Source organism: Ictalurus punctatus, chromosome 14 (genome assembly GCF_001660625.3).
Source record: "Ictalurus punctatus breed USDA103 chromosome 14, Coco_2.0, whole genome shotgun sequence".
NCBI lineage: Eukaryota > Metazoa > Chordata > Actinopteri > Siluriformes > Ictaluridae > Ictalurus > Ictalurus punctatus.
The window spans coordinates 28,612,586-28,629,536 of record NC_030429.2 but is presented as its reverse complement, the minus strand read 5'-3'; the positions used below and the strand labels follow the sequence as shown (position 1 = coordinate 28,629,536).

At 40.3% G+C, this 16,951-nt stretch overlaps 1 long non-coding RNA gene and 3 gene segments (V, D, J or C); 3 read left to right on the top strand and 1 right to left on the bottom strand.

The window, feature by feature from the left end:
* Positions 1 to 2,295: 2,295 nt before the first annotated feature.
* On the bottom strand, positions 2,296 to 2,760 carry LOC108262107 (Ig kappa chain C region, B allele-like). The segment is given in 2 exon segments: positions 2,296 to 2,615; positions 2,757 to 2,760. Coding segments are annotated over 2 exon segments (324 nt in total).
* An 821-nt stretch (positions 2,761 to 3,581) lies between these two features.
* Positions 3,582 to 4,305, top strand: LOC108274867 (immunoglobulin kappa variable 3-15-like). The segment is given in 2 exon segments: positions 3,582 to 3,737; positions 3,861 to 4,305. Coding segments are annotated over 2 exon segments (408 nt in total).
* Positions 4,306 to 4,380: 75 nt separating this feature from the next.
* LOC128634987 (probable non-functional immunoglobulin kappa variable 6D-41) lies at positions 4,381 to 7,187 on the top strand. The segment is given in 2 exon segments: positions 4,381 to 6,358; positions 6,486 to 7,187. Coding segments are annotated over 2 exon segments (423 nt in total).
* A 2,018-nt stretch (positions 7,188 to 9,205) lies between these two features.
* Positions 9,206 to 16,062, top strand: LOC108274894 (uncharacterized). The gene is made up of 3 exons (XR_008397912.1): positions 9,206 to 10,266; positions 13,418 to 13,521; positions 13,715 to 16,062. It is a non-coding gene; the product is annotated as an uncharacterized LOC108274894 (long non-coding RNA).
* The last annotated feature ends 889 nt before the right edge of the window (positions 16,063 to 16,951 follow it).

The following is a 16,951-nucleotide window of genomic DNA, read 5'->3' as shown; positions in this document are numbered from 1 at the left end:
AAACACACCTCCAAGATGACCACTGCCTTGCTAAAGAAGCTGAGGGTGAAGGTGATGGACTGGCCAAGCATGTCTCCAGACCTAAACCCTATTGAGCATCTGTGGGGCATCCTCAAACGGAAGGTGGAGGAGCACAAGGTCTCTAACATCCACCAGCTCCGTGATGTCGTCATGGAGGAGTGGAAGACGACTCCAGTGGAACCTGTGAAGCTCTGGTGAACTCCATGCCCAAGAGGGTTAAGGCAGTGCTGGAAAATAATGGCGGCCACACAAAATATTGACACTTTGGGCCCAATTTATACATTTTCACTTAGGGGTGTACTCACTTTTGTTGCCAGCGGTTTAGACATTAATGTCTGTGTGTTGAGTTATTTTGAGGGGACAGAAAATTTACACTGTTACACAAGCTGTACACTCACTACTTTACATTGTAGCACAGTGTCATTTCTTCAGTGTTGTCACATTAAAAGATATAATCAAATTTTTACAAAAATGTGAGGGGTGTACTCACTTTTGTGAGATATTGTATATTCACCAGTAAATGTTTATTGTATTTAGCTGCACGTCGTGTTGTGTTTTCAGTTGTCTGTGTGTGTTGCGTCTTAGTCCAGGTTACCAGAAGCAAAAGGCCAACCACAGAAATGATCCAGAAAATCAGATACTGCTGAATTCCCATACTGCACCTGCACAATCACGCCGTTAATTGGACTGTCTTAACTGTTGTTTGTTTGTTGGGGAGTTGGGAATACAAAATCCAAGTTAATTCCTGTATAAAAGTGAATATTGTATATATTATGTTATATAATGTATAGTGGTGACTGGGTATATATGTTATGATACTGAAAATTATATGTAATTATATATATTGTTGTTTACGAAAAGGTATTGATTTAATACTTACCTCTGGGAGAACATGGAGGAGTCCATGTGGGTGGAGTTTCCGGGTAAAATTCCAGGCCCTGTTTGTTTAGGGTGGGTTATAGTTTGGAGTTGCAGTGTGAGTGGTCTGTGTGTATTTATCGTTCTATGGATGAATTTACCAGCCAAGTGCTGAAGTGTATATATTTTTGTATAGTTTTCCTCCATTTTCCCCGTTTCCCCTATTTTGTCTATTTTTTGCGCCTTCATGTGTACATATTTTCGTGCACATTTGTTGTATTGTAAATAGACTGTAAATAAAAGCGCTGTCAATAAAACACCTATGCAAAAAAGTGCTATTGTGGCCTTGCTATCAATTTTTTCATCACGCCTCATCACAACAACCCTGTCGATCTGTGTCTCAAAGGTAGAACGAGCATTACAGAGGCCAACACAGAGGAGCTGAAACTCCCACAGCTCTGTGTGCTACAGCCAGTCCCTGGTGTTCCTGCAGGATCTGCTACAAAGGACAGGAGTCAAGAACTGGAATGACACGACCACCAAATCCAGCAGTTCATTCATTCTTAATAGCATTAAATAGGAAATGTAGAAGGGTTTAGGTCAAGACCCTGAATTCCCAGAAACTCAGACACCTGAGGTTCTTGCTCCAGAAAGGGTCCAGGACATTGACCTTATCTGAGTGATCTGCTACACTATTTTGTTATGTTTTTATTTTTTATTTTTATTTGTTTATTTTTTTTTTTAGGTTTATCAGGTAAGACAGTGAAAACTAAACTGTAATAGTCAGTCCTGAATGTGATAAAAGGATGTGTCAGACATTCAGCACCTAGTAGTAACACAGGTGGGATCCTAATCATAGCAATATTACAGAGGTAAAGATGGAGACATTAGTTATATATTAAATAAATGGTTTAATTGATAGATGATCACGAATCATTACAGGTTCATGCCAAATAATATAGCTCATAGCAGCAAAGTGTGACTTTAACCTCCTCCTACAAACCCACCAACTTGTATAAAAGCAGTCTTAACCAGAAAAAACTGACAAACAGAGAGAGATCAGTGAAGTGAGAGAGAGATTTACATGAAGACGGCCGAGTGATCCTCTTTCTCCCAGAATAGAGCAGCACTTTCACCAGATGTTCAACTTCCTTCAGCCAAACTCACTGAAGCACAACACACAGCACTGAATCTACAGCTAAACACACTCTCTCATCACACTGATAATGACTATTAACTCTAATAAAAGAACACACAATGTCCAAAATGAAGCTTTATTTCAGCAGAGCAAAACTACAGGAAGAGCAACAGGACAGTGAAGAGAGTAAAGACAGAAATGTCAGCATTGTGTAGAATTGAAACTCTATTGTAGATGGATGTGTAAGCAGCTCAGTGTTCAATTCTATCTTGGAGCTGTTAGACTTCACACTGGCTCTTTCTGAACGTGACCGGATGATCGACGTTGTCATGGGAGACCTTACAGACAAACTCCTCCCCCTTTTCCCAGACTGCTTTGCTGAGGGTCAGGGTGCTGCTGCGTGTGTACCCGTCCTTCTTCGGTTCTTCTGCGCTGGTCAGAACCCCGTCCTTCACCTCTGAGCCGTCCACAGTCCAGCTCACCAGCGCCCCCTGTGGAGAGTAGGCAGACAGCAGGCAGAGCAGCGAGGCCGATCCCTCAGACAGCTGCAGAGAGGAGGGAGGGAGCAGAGACACGGAGGGCTTCACCGTGGGACCGGCTGGAGACCACAAACACACAATAAACACACATTTACACACGCTTACACAACATTTACTCATCACTGCTGATTCACATTACTGCAGTTCAGTAGAAACATCTGAACACTTCGATGACCTTCAGCAGCATCTATAAACTCTACCCATAGACATAAAAACAGAACCTAACTCTAAACGAACAGAGACACATGGGGGGCTTCAATTCGGGAGCAGTTTCAGAATAAGAATCGGCTTTATTGCCGAGCGTGCTCACACATACGAGGAATTTGTCTGGAGAAACATCAGTCCATTTGGTTTAACGTCCACTAACAAACAAAGAGAACATGTGGAAGCCATCAGCTTTAACTCCACACCATAATCCATCTTCTATCTGATGTAGTGTTCACCCAGTTCTATTCAGTACTGTAACTGCATCCAGTAGTCACACTGTATTCCAACACTGAAACACTCAGTGAGTGTATTCTGTAAATGTTCTGAACTCCAACAGAGACAAAACCGGAAACTCTGCAGCAGCACAAACGTGTTCCAGCAGCAGGAGAACATTTACTAGTTACTCTTTACATCGTGGACCGAGCAGAACTTTGATCAGATTTATTCTGGTGTTGATACTCAATGAAAATGAATCACTAGACGCTGAACTCAAGGTGAATTTAAACAGCACAAACATCTGGATTTATTCTCTCACTTTTAACGATGAAATATAATCATTACAATCAACACAAACAAATAAATGTATTTAAGATACTGATTTTTTACACACTAACCTTCATAACAAACATTTAAAATGATTCATTTTCAACTTTTCTAAAGTTTGTTCAATAATCAAATGAATAATAAAAATAAATCCATGAATTTATCACCACAGTGATACATTCTAATGAAACCGTCGTACAAAAACCTCTGTTACACTACAGTGACCACACACACACACACACACACACACACACACACACACACACACACAGTTGTGGTGTTTGCATATGTGTGCTGTGTCAGTGCTGCACACACTTTAAGAGCTGTAGTGCTGATCAGAGTGTGTTCAGTCCTTTCAGAGCCACTGACACGCAGCACAATGATGATGGTACTGATTCTACTGCTGGGGACACTGGGACTCCTCGCTCACCGTGAGACTCTCTCTTTACTTTTATTATTCATACACATCATCACATCACTCTCACTCTCATTACTACATTTGTTTACATTATTTATATACATACATTATTTTAACTCTGCATCCTTTTCTTTAGAGTCCTTTGGGGAAATCGTCCTGACTCAGTCTCCAGGATCTCAGTCTGTTTCTCCAGGACAATCTGTTACTCTCACCTGTACATCCAGTCAGAGTGTTGGGAGTAACCTCGCATGGTACCTGCAAAAACCTGGAGAAGCTCCTAAACTCCTGATCTATGCTGCAACTTCTCGTCAGTCTGGGATTCCAGATCGTTTCAGTGGCAGTGGATCTGGTTCACAGTTTAGTCTAAAAATCTCTGGAGTTCGGTCTGAAGATGCAGGAGATTATTACTGTCAGCAGTATAGCAGCTTTCCGTACACACAGTGTTATAGCGCCGTACAAAAACCTCCCTCAGCTGTAGAGGAAGTGCTCTGACTCAGAAACACACACTGATCTGAGAACAGCTGCAGAGCTGCTAAAGCTGCACTCCACTGAACATCATCAAACGTGTTGATGTTTAAAACATAATCATTCCTGAAAAGCAGAAAACTCTTCATCAGCTGTTCCTTCTGTGATAAAAATTAGCTGATGTGTGTAATGGTATATGATGATTTCCACCTTCTGCTAAGAGGAGCAGTGTCTACTCCACACTACTGTAACACACAATGTAGTGCAGGATCTTTCAATAAGACTCAACATTCATTTCTATATTATTCTCTATTTCAATATTCATTTTCTCATCATCTGTAAAGTTTAACCACCAAACAGTCTCCTTTTCTACCCCATAGAAATAAAACTGAATTGAATTGAACACCTGAAACACACATGACCCGAGTTCCTGCTGAAGGAAAAATCACCACAATAGAACATAAAGCTTCATTTGACTGAAGATAAATGTGAAGGCAGTTTGACGCAGGTCTACGTGATGATGTAATGACTGTATTTATGGTGTCGTTTAAAACATCTGTGCCTAGAAAGCTCTTGCTTCCTTTCCCCTGATTATATTCTGAGCTAAAAGAGCAGACGATCAGCTCCTGTCAGAGCACCTGGCTGATAAAAGATCAATCTACTTAGGAAGAAAATAATGAAAAGCTTACGTCATTGCAGATCCATAAATCCAGCTGTACACTGCAGAGAGTCTGCAAAGTAGCCGATCTGCTCCATAATCTTCATCACCTGGAAAAGAGTTCTGTTCTAACCTGTAGACTAGAGATCTAGGTCTGTATCTTCAGGAGGTTCAGACTGTAGGAAAGGGGCTGATGGGAGAAGTGCTTGGATGTTCTACAAGGCTGTGGGTAACTTCCTGTCTCTATCTAAACAATCTATGACTTTACTGGTTTGAAACATAAAGGTTTTATTTGTCGGAAGTTGCTTTATAGTCCCGTGTGTTAAATGCTGAAATAATGTAGAACATCTGGATCTGGTAAATGAATCAGAATTGTTTAAATCTTTAATAAAAGACGAGGACACACACACTGGGCCTCATTTACCAATCCTTTAGTAAAGTTGTGTGTGAATGTTTGCACAGACCCGGGCGTCCTTCTTTTACACACTGCCGTTTCTTCTTAATTGAGTGACGAGTCATATTTATATTCATTTACGGATTTGTGTTGACTTGCGCTCGTTAATTATTTTCTTCACGTTTAAAATGTCTTTAATTGAAGACATGAAACAGCTGGTTTCACTAAAATCTCATTCCATGTGTTTGTACATTTGTACATGTGTGACTGAAATCAATAAGATCTATAAACCTGACAGCATCATCTGTATATAAAAGTGCAGTAATCCATGACAATTATACGGACATCAGCGAGGAGGTAAGGAATATTGTGCTGTTGTTGTGATTGTTCATTTCTGAAAGGTTTTGTTCCTATTTTCTGACTGAATTCTGGTTTATTTTCAGGACTCACCAGAAGATTCTGCTAACATCAGCATCCTTCCTGAAGCACGTGGCTCTGAGAAGATTGCACATGTACAGTCGGCCATGTTAGACGTTAGCAGTCCAAGAGGTTCCTGCCAGTATCTGCTCTGAAGGTGAAGAGTGGAGGACCAGGACGACCCCACTAACAAATCAAAAGCAGGTCATTAACTTGGTGGAGGACTTTCATTCCACTGGCCCACTCACGTCAGAATTCAGTGGAGCTCAATTCACAGCAGAGATGGAATCTGTTCTAGATAATAATACACTGCTTTTGTCCTTTGAGTCTCGGAGCATTGGGCACAGCAGGCTTTGGTTCTACAGTGATACAGTCACGGTACAAAACCCTCTGTTACACTACAGTGACCACACACACACACACACACACACACACACACACACACATACGCGCACACACACACACACACACACACACACACACACACACACACACACACACACACACACACACACTCACACGTTTCCATAGAGAGAGGTTCCACTTTGCATTAGCAGCTCATGCTTCAGCGCTCTGCGAGTGTTTATAGCCCTGTGACTTTAACACTTCATGACTGAGAGCTGCTGCTCAGCGACTTCACCCACAGCAACCATGAGTTTGATCAGCGTCTTCATCTGCACACTGGCCCTCTGCGCACGAGGTAACACAATGTTTTATCTTCTCCTGTTCAGCTGACAAATCCATGTGAAGTAGGCCGACTAGATGAACTTCACACTCAACATCATTATTAATGTAGGGAACGGATTTCTTCTTCTTCTTTTTTTCAGGATCCAGAGGTCAGGTGACTGTGACTCAGAGTCCTGCAGTGAAACCTGTTTCTCCAGGAGAGACACTCACCATCAGCTGTAAAACCAGCTCTGATGTTTACCGCTGGAGTGATGGAGATGAAGGAATATTCTGGTATCAGCAGAAAGCTGGAGAAGCTCCTAAACTCCTGATAAGATATGTGAAGAAGTTAGAGTCAGGTATTCCAGCTCGTTTCAGTGGCAGTGGATCTGGATCTGATTTCACTCTGACCATCAGTGGAGTCCAGACTGAAGATGCTGGAGATTATTACTGTCAGAGTTATCATAGTGGTAATGTGTTCACACAGTGTTAGAGCGTCGTACAAAAACCTGTGTGAGTGTGACTGCTGCAGCTGGGACCTACTGCAGGTGCTGAGGGGGACGATGTGATACAGCACAATCACACACACACACACACACAATCACACACACACACACACACACACACACACACACACACACACACACACACACACACACACACACACACACACACTCACACGTCCACTGCAGGATAAATTTGATGAAGGTGAATTTACAGTAAGTTTATATTATTGAGCTGGCTTTGCTGAATCATACAGCTGTGTATCATCAGCCTAGCAGTGGAAGCTAACAGCATGTTAATGGATCATTTTACCCAGAGGTAGCATGTACAGGGAAAAGCAGTGGGTGTAGAACAGAGCTGTCTCAGTGATGAGGCCTAAATTCTGACTGAGACATTTCATGTATGTGATTCCTAGTTTATCTGCTGAACTACAAAGAGTTTAGTTGTGAATGGAGCTACATTATCTAGCACGCAGTGGAACGTTAACTCTAAACATTCAGTCACTTGATGGAGTTCTGTGGGGTCAGAGGGTGAACCAATCAGAGTCCACATATCTGGGAGATGTTCAATCATTCTCAGTACAGTAGTGGATGTGATTGTACGCTTGATGCAGTAGTGAGTGAAGTGCATATATTATGACTCAGACACACTGTAAATAAAATGAGGTAGTGATTATAGAGATTTTCACATTAACAGGAGCAAAACTGTATCGCCTGAAAATGTCACTGATGTTCACGTTGCAACACAAAGCTTAGAAAAGAGAAAGTTCTACACCTCTCTGATCTCACAGCAGCTAATATTACACAATAATCCTCTTTATCTGTGATCAAAATGTCCTTTTATTCCAGCTGCATGATCATTAACTCTCAGGATTGTATTGTTTTTCATCCTATACTGGGTCCCTGCATCACCGCTGGGTCACTGCCTGCTGTGGGCTGTAGATACTAATTAGTGGAAATGATTTTTCTGTTTGTTATGTTAATAAAAATGATTTCAAATGGCTTAAATTCATATTCAGATTTCGATAACACCTAGAGTATCGTTATAAATAATGGAGATGAACAGAAATCCAGATGTAAATGATCAGATTATGTTTAGTTTATCACATATTATTCACATGATGTCACGTGTGTTTGTTTAAGATCACATCTGCAGTTTCAGGCCATAACACGTTGAAAATCACATCCACATCACACTAACATTTCATTAAAACACAACAATCAAATATTTCTCTATAAATGTACACTATAAACCCATACAAGTTGATTGAACTTAAACAATTATGGAAACTCATTTCTAAAAAGTTTATTTTGCACTGCACTATAAACAAGGATAAAGAACACATCTAACAAGGATCTATTTGAAGTCACAATTTATTTCAATTCACTTTCCAAATTATGACAACGAAGACAAACGTCAGTTTTAAATCTTTAAACAGTTTTTAAAATCTTTGCCAAACATTGCACAGGCACAGTATGTATTCTTATAATATATCAACATACCACATAAACATTCTCCAAACACTAAACGGGTATAGTTTACTTTTATTCATGAATTAATTTTTATTAATTTACTTTTATAATTAAGGCATATGGAGTTTTTGTCTAACCTGGAGACAAATGTATGTTTTCTTGTCTTACATGACAAGCTGATTTGTTAGTGCTAGAAGATTGCTTTTAAACTCCTTCTTACCCAAACATAACATCACCTGCTCAGTGAAATTGAATTTGTTGCTCATGCACTTGGTGTAATCAACATGCAGGGCATAAGTGAACCCATAAACAACACACATGGCCTGGGGCAGGTTCTCTAAATTGTCCATCAAAACATTGCCCTCCAGGATGATTTCCACAGAGGATGGATGGAGGTGGAAGGACAGGGGATGCTGTGCCACATCTTCACCTTCTACACTGAGGATTCCAACTGGCACATGTTGGTATGAGTCCTCATCATCAGAAGCCTGAACATGTATATGGAGATCACTAAAACAAATTTTAGCTGTCTAATATTCTTTTAAATATCAATGAACTTTTATTGAACATGTTTTTGGTTAGTTATGTACATACATAATGATTTGTGAAATATGTACACAAATACATGCAGGAGTTTAAAAAAATGTAAATATTATGTTTGTATCTGTTTTTGAATATGAGTAATTGCATATAACATGAACTACTAATTTAGTTCTAATTAAATAATAAATTCAAGATGACATGCTAACTTAAAGAAAGAGATCACCCTGGAATGCATTTGAGTTTTAAATTGTCATGACAGGAATGAAATTTTGCTTGACCTTTGGACATGCAGTAGTTCATTCAAGTTTCAGAACTCAAACTCCTCACGCCTCACAAGAAGAGCAGCCCCAAAATCACGTGCTGTCATGAGGTCAACTATGTCATGACCGCTTCAATTTACATCATCTATGACAGGAAAACATATTAACAATACTTACAAAGCACGTTTTGAAGAACTCAGTTGGGTCATCATCAATAATTACTGTAAGCCCTCTCATGCCAACACATCTCATGTCAGCGAGGTCAGAGGTGCAGTGGTGGCAGAGACAACAATATATCATTTGTCAACATCAAAGGAAGGAAATTTCCATCAATCATTATTTTGTCTGTCTTACTTAACAGTCATGAAGTAATGGTAATAGGCTGGCTTCAAAATGAAGCTTACACTGGCATCATCCTAAATTTACAAACCTTGATTTGTTGCAGAAGATCAGCAAAATCTGCCCTCTTAGACCTCTCATTGTCCTGAAGATTCAAATCAGGTGTGGACAGTGAAGATCAAGAGAGCCGTAGAATGCTTGTTGAAGGTTCTTCCCAAACACCCGGCTGAAGTCTTAGTGTAAAGCATTTGTTTACATCAGGAAATTGTCAAAACGGTCAAATGTTTCAATACTCATTTTGTTGCAGAAGATATGAACATGGGCATTTCACTTCACCTGATTTTCTATAAACACTGAAAAATCTCACTTAGAAGAGGCTTGTCAAATCAAAACTTCCTTTCTTCTTAAATACAGTATCAGGTCCATCTCCTGGTTGATAAAAAATGCATTATTTTTTTCTTCATTTCATCCTCCAGTTGCTCTCTGGATATTTCAAGGCTGGAGGCGTCCTGTCCATCTGGAAGGTCAGGGAGGTATTTGACCTCCCCTTTCCTTGGTTTCTTAATGTTCTTGTGAGGTGGCTCGCTGCTGGTAGAATATCTCCATCTCTTCCCAGCATTAACCATGACCATTGTGTGTCCAATGTTCCTCATTTTTGACCTGTAATTGCCCATTTTGCCTTTCAGACTGTTTGTCCACCCACAGTATCAGAAGGTGATCCTGGTTCTTGGGCATCCACCAATGCCTTAGCAACGGCTCGTACATCATCAGCAGTTGGTTATGCTTTGAAGGAGTATATGGTCTCTGCCAGCTTTTGAAGAATGGTATGCTTCACTTCCTTTGTCACTTTTCGTTGTGTTCCATCACTCAAATGGATCACATTTGCTTGACGAAGCCCATATTCAACATAGACAGAGAATATTGGAACCAAAAAGACATCAGTCCATGGCATTCTCTTTTCCTGGGTTGAGTTGGAGATCTGTAATGTATCTGCTGTACTTGGAGTATCACTCAGTATTTCTCTGCGTGATTATCTGCATTTCACTTGATGACAGTAGCATCAATTCAATCACAGGAATGATTTTCACAGTTGGTTTGTGAGGGAGTTCTGACAAATCTGTCATTGTACAAAGTTCATTATAAAACTCTGGATCTCAAAACTGTAAAGTAAAGTTATACTCTAGTGCCAGAGTATTTCTGAGACGACTAATCAAATCTTTAACTGAGCAGGGCTTTGGAGTCAGTGTGATTCTTTTCTGAATTTTCTGACCAAGTGCTCTCTGAGTGTTCTCTGGGAAGGGGGTAACTCACACTAATGTAACCATAGCCATTTCCACAGCTAGCCTGAAAAAAGAATTGTAGCCTAGCTGATGGCTAAGAGCCGTCTGGTGTTTCACTGCAAGTGTCATGGCAACATTCTTGGAAGTTCTGGGCATCGCGTACAAGCTTTTTGAAGAACTTGTGTTTTCTTTCAACAAGCATTGTCCAGACTTCAGCAAGTGGAACATGTATCCTAATCTGTTCAGGGTAGTTTTCAATGTACTGATGTTTTGGTCTTAGTGTAAAATCAGCGAAAGTTGACGTCAAAAGGTCCCTATGCTCTGCCACCTTGTAGTCAAGGATGTATAAGACTCAGCAGTAAACTGAGTTTCCACAATTAATGCTACAATGTCCATGAGAGTTTCTCATGTGCTTTCACCCACTGGGATGTAATGGCCAATGAGCAGAAGTAGAAGGCTAATTAGACGACAGTTCTCCAGGCCATTTGCCCCAAGTGTGCCCTTGGTGGAGAAGTCTTTTAAAATCGGCTGAGGCTGATGAGATTTGTCAGAGAATATGTCAGGAAATGATTGATAGCTTCATTGAAAACATCTAGGGTGATGTATTTCTTGGCCACCAAGTCTTTTTTTTTTGCCACCAGAACTTATTTCTCTAAAACATCATGCGATATGTCAGGGGGATAACCACCAATGACATGAAAATGCTCCAAATTTGCTATGAGTGGGCATTGTCCTCTCACACCTGACTTTTTACCCAAATCTGGATCCTGCAAAGATTCTTGCACCTGCCTGTTGTGTGTCTTTCTCTCTCTGAGTCGAAATGGACCATTTTGTATCTCTTGGAGTTGTGCGACAGTCCTGGATGCAATGCAAAATCTGCAAAACTTATCCACAATGAAGCTTTCATAAAACTCCTGTGAGAGTGAGCACCAAGGTTATCTGCTGACACATAGAGCACTGTTCCTTTAACACTTTTACCAAGATGCTCGATGTAGACCCCATGCTGTTCGATGGAGGCTAAATCACAAAGAAGTGGGTACAATATTTTGTCATAACCGCACTCTTTAACTGTTACAGCGTTACACAATAGAGCAAGCTGAATGGAGTTTAGTGCTGATCTGTATTTTCCAGGCAAGTTTGCAATAACTCTGTGAACTGCACACATCTTCTGCTTTCTTTTAGATGCTCCTAAAGGGTTAGCCACTTAAAAATTGTCAATGTACAGGCTCAGATCAGTTCTGAATTCATCACAACTAAGAAGGGCATACTCTCTAAAGCTTGAGTCATCTCTACACCTATATTCATGTGGTTTATATTCTTGTTTTGACAAACCCTTATCCAAAATATCTTTCTTGTTCATGAATTTCTGTGGCATCTGTAAGAGGGGAACATATGCTACAGTTTTCATTCTTTTCTCAGCTACATACTCTATGGACATTACCAGAGGAAAGTTGTGCATGACGTACATGTTTGATTCCCTCCTTTTACTGGTTACAAGACATCTATTTTTTCCCACAACATTTGGACAATATGACATTCTCTGCCACAGTCTCAACCAGCTCTTTCACAACTATCTGTCCAAATCTATCACATCTATATGTCCAAATGTTCCTGAAGAACATGCTTCACATTCTTGGGCAAAAGTGGCTGGGACAACTGAACTATTTGCTAAAGCTGTTGAATTACTTCCTGAACAGAGATCTCTGGTATGTGAAGAATGTGAAGAGCACACTCCCGAGAGTAATTAACACTGTCATCATTTTCATTCTCATTACACTCTGTTCTTACTATTAACTCTGGATTAAACATTTTCTCATTGTGCTGCTGCTTACTTTATTGTGCACCGAAAGCGGAATACACTGCTTTGAAAACTACAGCCTTGAAATGGACACTGAACATTTTGGTGGTCGTTGATACGTCTACGCTGAAGGTGGGCAAAATATTCAGTATCCTGACAGGGTTCAAGAAAATCACAACGCTGACAGTGAACCTTAACTTGGAACTTTCTCACAGATTGTTGCTGCTGAGTTGCTGTATGAAAACGAGTTTTTTAACGCTTTTGACTAAAAAGTAATTCAGGGACCTATCACCACAACTTAATTAAATGTGTGAGTGTGTGAGTGTGTGAGTGTTGCACATGACCATACAATGTATGAATACATTCTATGTGAAAGAGCGTGTGCCCGGTGTGTGCCCGGTGTGTGCATATTTTTGGTTGGATGTGTACGGAAATTCATTATTTATTTCATCATTGTGTGTGTGTGTGTGTGTGTGTGTGTGTGTGTGAGAGAGTGTGTGAGAGTGTGTGTGAGAGTGTGTGTGAGAGTGTGTGTGTGTGTGTGTGTGTGTGTGTGAGAGTGTGTGAGAGTGTGTGAGAGTGTGCAACAGATTGCTACAAACCTTTATTATATAAACTATGATCCATTTTAACCTTCATCTGTTAAGATAATGACATAAGTGTAGACCATATGTAATATTATCTTTGGTATCCATCTCTCAACATAATTATGATTGATGATGATGACCTTTGACCTGTTAAGAAAATGACAGTTGGTGATGACCTTTGACCTGCCAAGATAATTATAATTGCTGATGACCTTTGACCTAGACCTGTCAAAACCAATTAGTGTTATGGACCATACAAACTCAACCTCTCTCTACTGCATCTTCTTTTGTATTTTTTTCTGTTCTCCAGATTTTCCACATAAAAATCATGGCGGAAATACGGAAGATGTTTTTCAGGGCAGAGGATCCAGGAAAAATACACAAATATTCCATATTGGACATACACAATTTCGAGTATGTATGCATGTTCAAAGTATTCAAACATATTCTTACAGAAAGTATCGATTCATACGATTACACAATAAACCATTACAGTGAACACTTTAAGTCAAAAAGATGGTACAGGAATAACCTGAAAACATTTCTGTAGCAGGCATCCTTGTTCTATTGTTTAAATCTGTTGACTAATGGCGATATCTGTTTGTAGTGAGAGCCCCTGTTCAGTACAAGAAGGGCTGAAGAGCGTTCACACACCTCATCTCTTGTTGCATTCATGGACATTATCAAGGACACAGTATCATATCACAGACATCACAGTGACGATGAGGATAAACTGAGAACGTTGATGCACTGCAGTGCACTAATAGCTCCACGGAGATTCAGAACATCCTATTGAAAGACTGCAGCAGTACTTCCTGAATGATATAGGGGAAGGTAAACATGTTGCTGTTCTCTGTAGTGCCATGGGCGGAACTGCATAGCTTGACTGACACACACTGACCTGCCAAAAAGACTTTTGCAGATCTTCTACAAGTGATGCGAGAACATTTGTCACCTAAACCATAATTATTTGCAGACCATTTTCACTTATATGGCCGAATTAAAGAAGTTTAAAGAATTAAAAAGAACATAGCATTGTCAGTTTTGGGATGTGTTAAATGACGCGTTGCATAATTATCTGGCATGTGGAATACATCACGAAGGAAACAGGAAGAGACAGTTGACTGGGACAGATCTGATGCTTAAACAGGCATTTAAGAGACTGCTATGCCCATGGAAACTGCAGCTGAAGAAGCTCTCGCATTACAAAGTTACATAAAGGCTGGAAATGTAAATTAATTGCCATCAGAAACGTTTGACAAACAGTCAAGAGTTGGATTTTTTTGTGGGAAACTTGCTGCATGCATTTAGCCACTAGTAGGTCATATAATAAACATTGGTGTATATAAAGAAGAGTGTGATGGGAAGTAGGGGGCGCTTTTGCCTCTGGTGTGAGTTTCCCTCACCTTCTCTTTTCCCAGACTTATCATGAACCAGGCCAGACCCAGTTGCTTGCATTTCAGCATGTCTAGCTCATGACTGATCCTGTTGTGGTGTGACTGCTGCTGTGTAACGATACTTAAAGATAAATGTCAGGTGCATTGCTTAAACACATCTCAACCATCAACCATCACCCTTTTCATCTCAACCATCACCCATCACCCTTCTCATCTCAACCATCACCCTCTCATCTCAACCATCAACCATCACCCTTTTCATCTCAACCATCACCCATCACCCTCTCATCTCACCCATCACCCTCTCATCTCAACCGTCAACCATCACCCTTCTCATCTCAACCATCATCCTCTCATCTCAATGATCACCCATCACCCTTCTCATCTCAACCATCAACCATCACCCTTTTCATCTCAACCATCACCCATCACCCTTCTCATCTCAACCATCACCCTCTCATCTCAACCATCAACCATCACCCTTTTCATCTCAACCATCACCCATCACCCTCTCATCTCACCCATCACCCTCTCATCTCAACCGTCAACCATCACCCTTCTCATCTCAACCATCATCCTCTCATCTCAATGATCACCCATCACCCTTCTCATCTCAACCATCAACCATCACCCTTCTCATCTCAACCATCAACCATCACCCTCTCATCTCAACCATCACCCATCACCCTCTCATTTCAACTGTTGTGGATAAAAATGTCATAAAATAAACATGAGGGAGACCTAGTATCCAGTAAAGGGGAGAAGAAGAAAAGACACACAGAAGCGGTAGTAGGCGAATATTGACAAATTGGATTTACACTTTAAAGATCTTTAAGAGTAATACACTATGCTTTATTAGTCGAAGAGTCAAAAAGAAGTATAAGAGCCGAGGAGTGCCACACACACACACACACACTCTCGCACAGTCATGGGCGGGCATGTAGACATAACACACACAAACACACACACACACACACACACACACACACACACACACACACACATAACATTATAACTTTATAAGAATAATAAAAAGGAGTATTGAGATATTATATGGGTAATATCTTATAATAATAGAAAACTCTTTATAAAATACAGAATAGTAAGATATGTAGGACAGTAGAAGGGTAATATAATGATATAATGATATTTACTGTGTAAATACAGTATAAATACTGGAGCTTAAGCTCAGGGTATCAGATCACTTCTGAGAATTCTCATCGGTGTGGATCTCGTGTGGTGGAACGGAACAATAAAGCTGGACCCTTGCTTCTTCTCACTCACGGCTGGTGTATTTTTTCAATCTCCAACTGGGCTCAGAGGTAGATGTGAGTATTGGCTTCTATGTTGAATTTTAAGTGTTTTTGGGTAATAGGCTAAATTTGAGCCAGCACCCCTTCTCATCTCAACCATCACCCTTCTCATCTCAACCATCAACCATGGCCCCCAAAGGGAAGGGAGTAAGGTTGGATATTTGTGGAGCTTCCTGTTCCATATCATCCTTGTCACCACAATAGTCAGACAAACAGGAACCGCCTCTCTGCATTTTTACAGAGTTTGAGGTGATACATGTTCCAGATTTCGGTGTCGCAGTTCACCTCATACAGCCTTAATAATGTCAGCATGTGAGAAAGTTAACACCATCGTGCCTTGCCCCCCCCTGATTATTGTCACCTGACTGAAGGTGTTTCAGGGGATCATCAAGCTTCTGTTCCAGAGGTAAGTCCGTGAGGAGACAGCAGCTTACCTAACACACCGTCCTGCTTTATTCCAACACCTCCTCCTCCTCTTTCTCAAAAACACACTATATACCTGGAAGTGTCTGGTGCTAGTTCCACACACTGCTTTACTGATCAGGACCCACCCAGTCCCCAGTGTTACACATGAGTTTATATGTTACACACCTTCAGTTATAGTGTTATAATAGTTAAGAGCAGCAGAGTTCACCCCATATAACCTGGGAATGTACAATACAGTGGATTTACACATGTGACCTTCAACACAGTGTTGATGTCTATTACTCACTGGACTTAATTATATTATAATCATTAATATGATAATAAAGTCATGTGAAGTGCATTGATGTGTTTAGAGAGAGTGAAAGTGTTCAGTGTTTTGTGGATCTTTATAATAATCAATGTGAATGTGAACATACATGAGAAATGACAAATTAGGTATAATCAGTTTAATATAATTTAATACAATTTAAATCTGGATCTGATCAAACCGATATTTATCCTTATGTTTGGCTAAATTGTTCAATACTACACTTAAGTTAAATGGGAGAAAAAAATTATAATTCTGAGTCAGAAAAACACAGAAGATCATTTTCAGTTTAAATTCAGTGTCCAGTTCTGACACCAAGTAGGAACAGATGAAGGAGATGACGACTCTTCCGTACTATTAATATAAAATAAGTGTGCAGTGTCAGTTACCTCAACCATAAA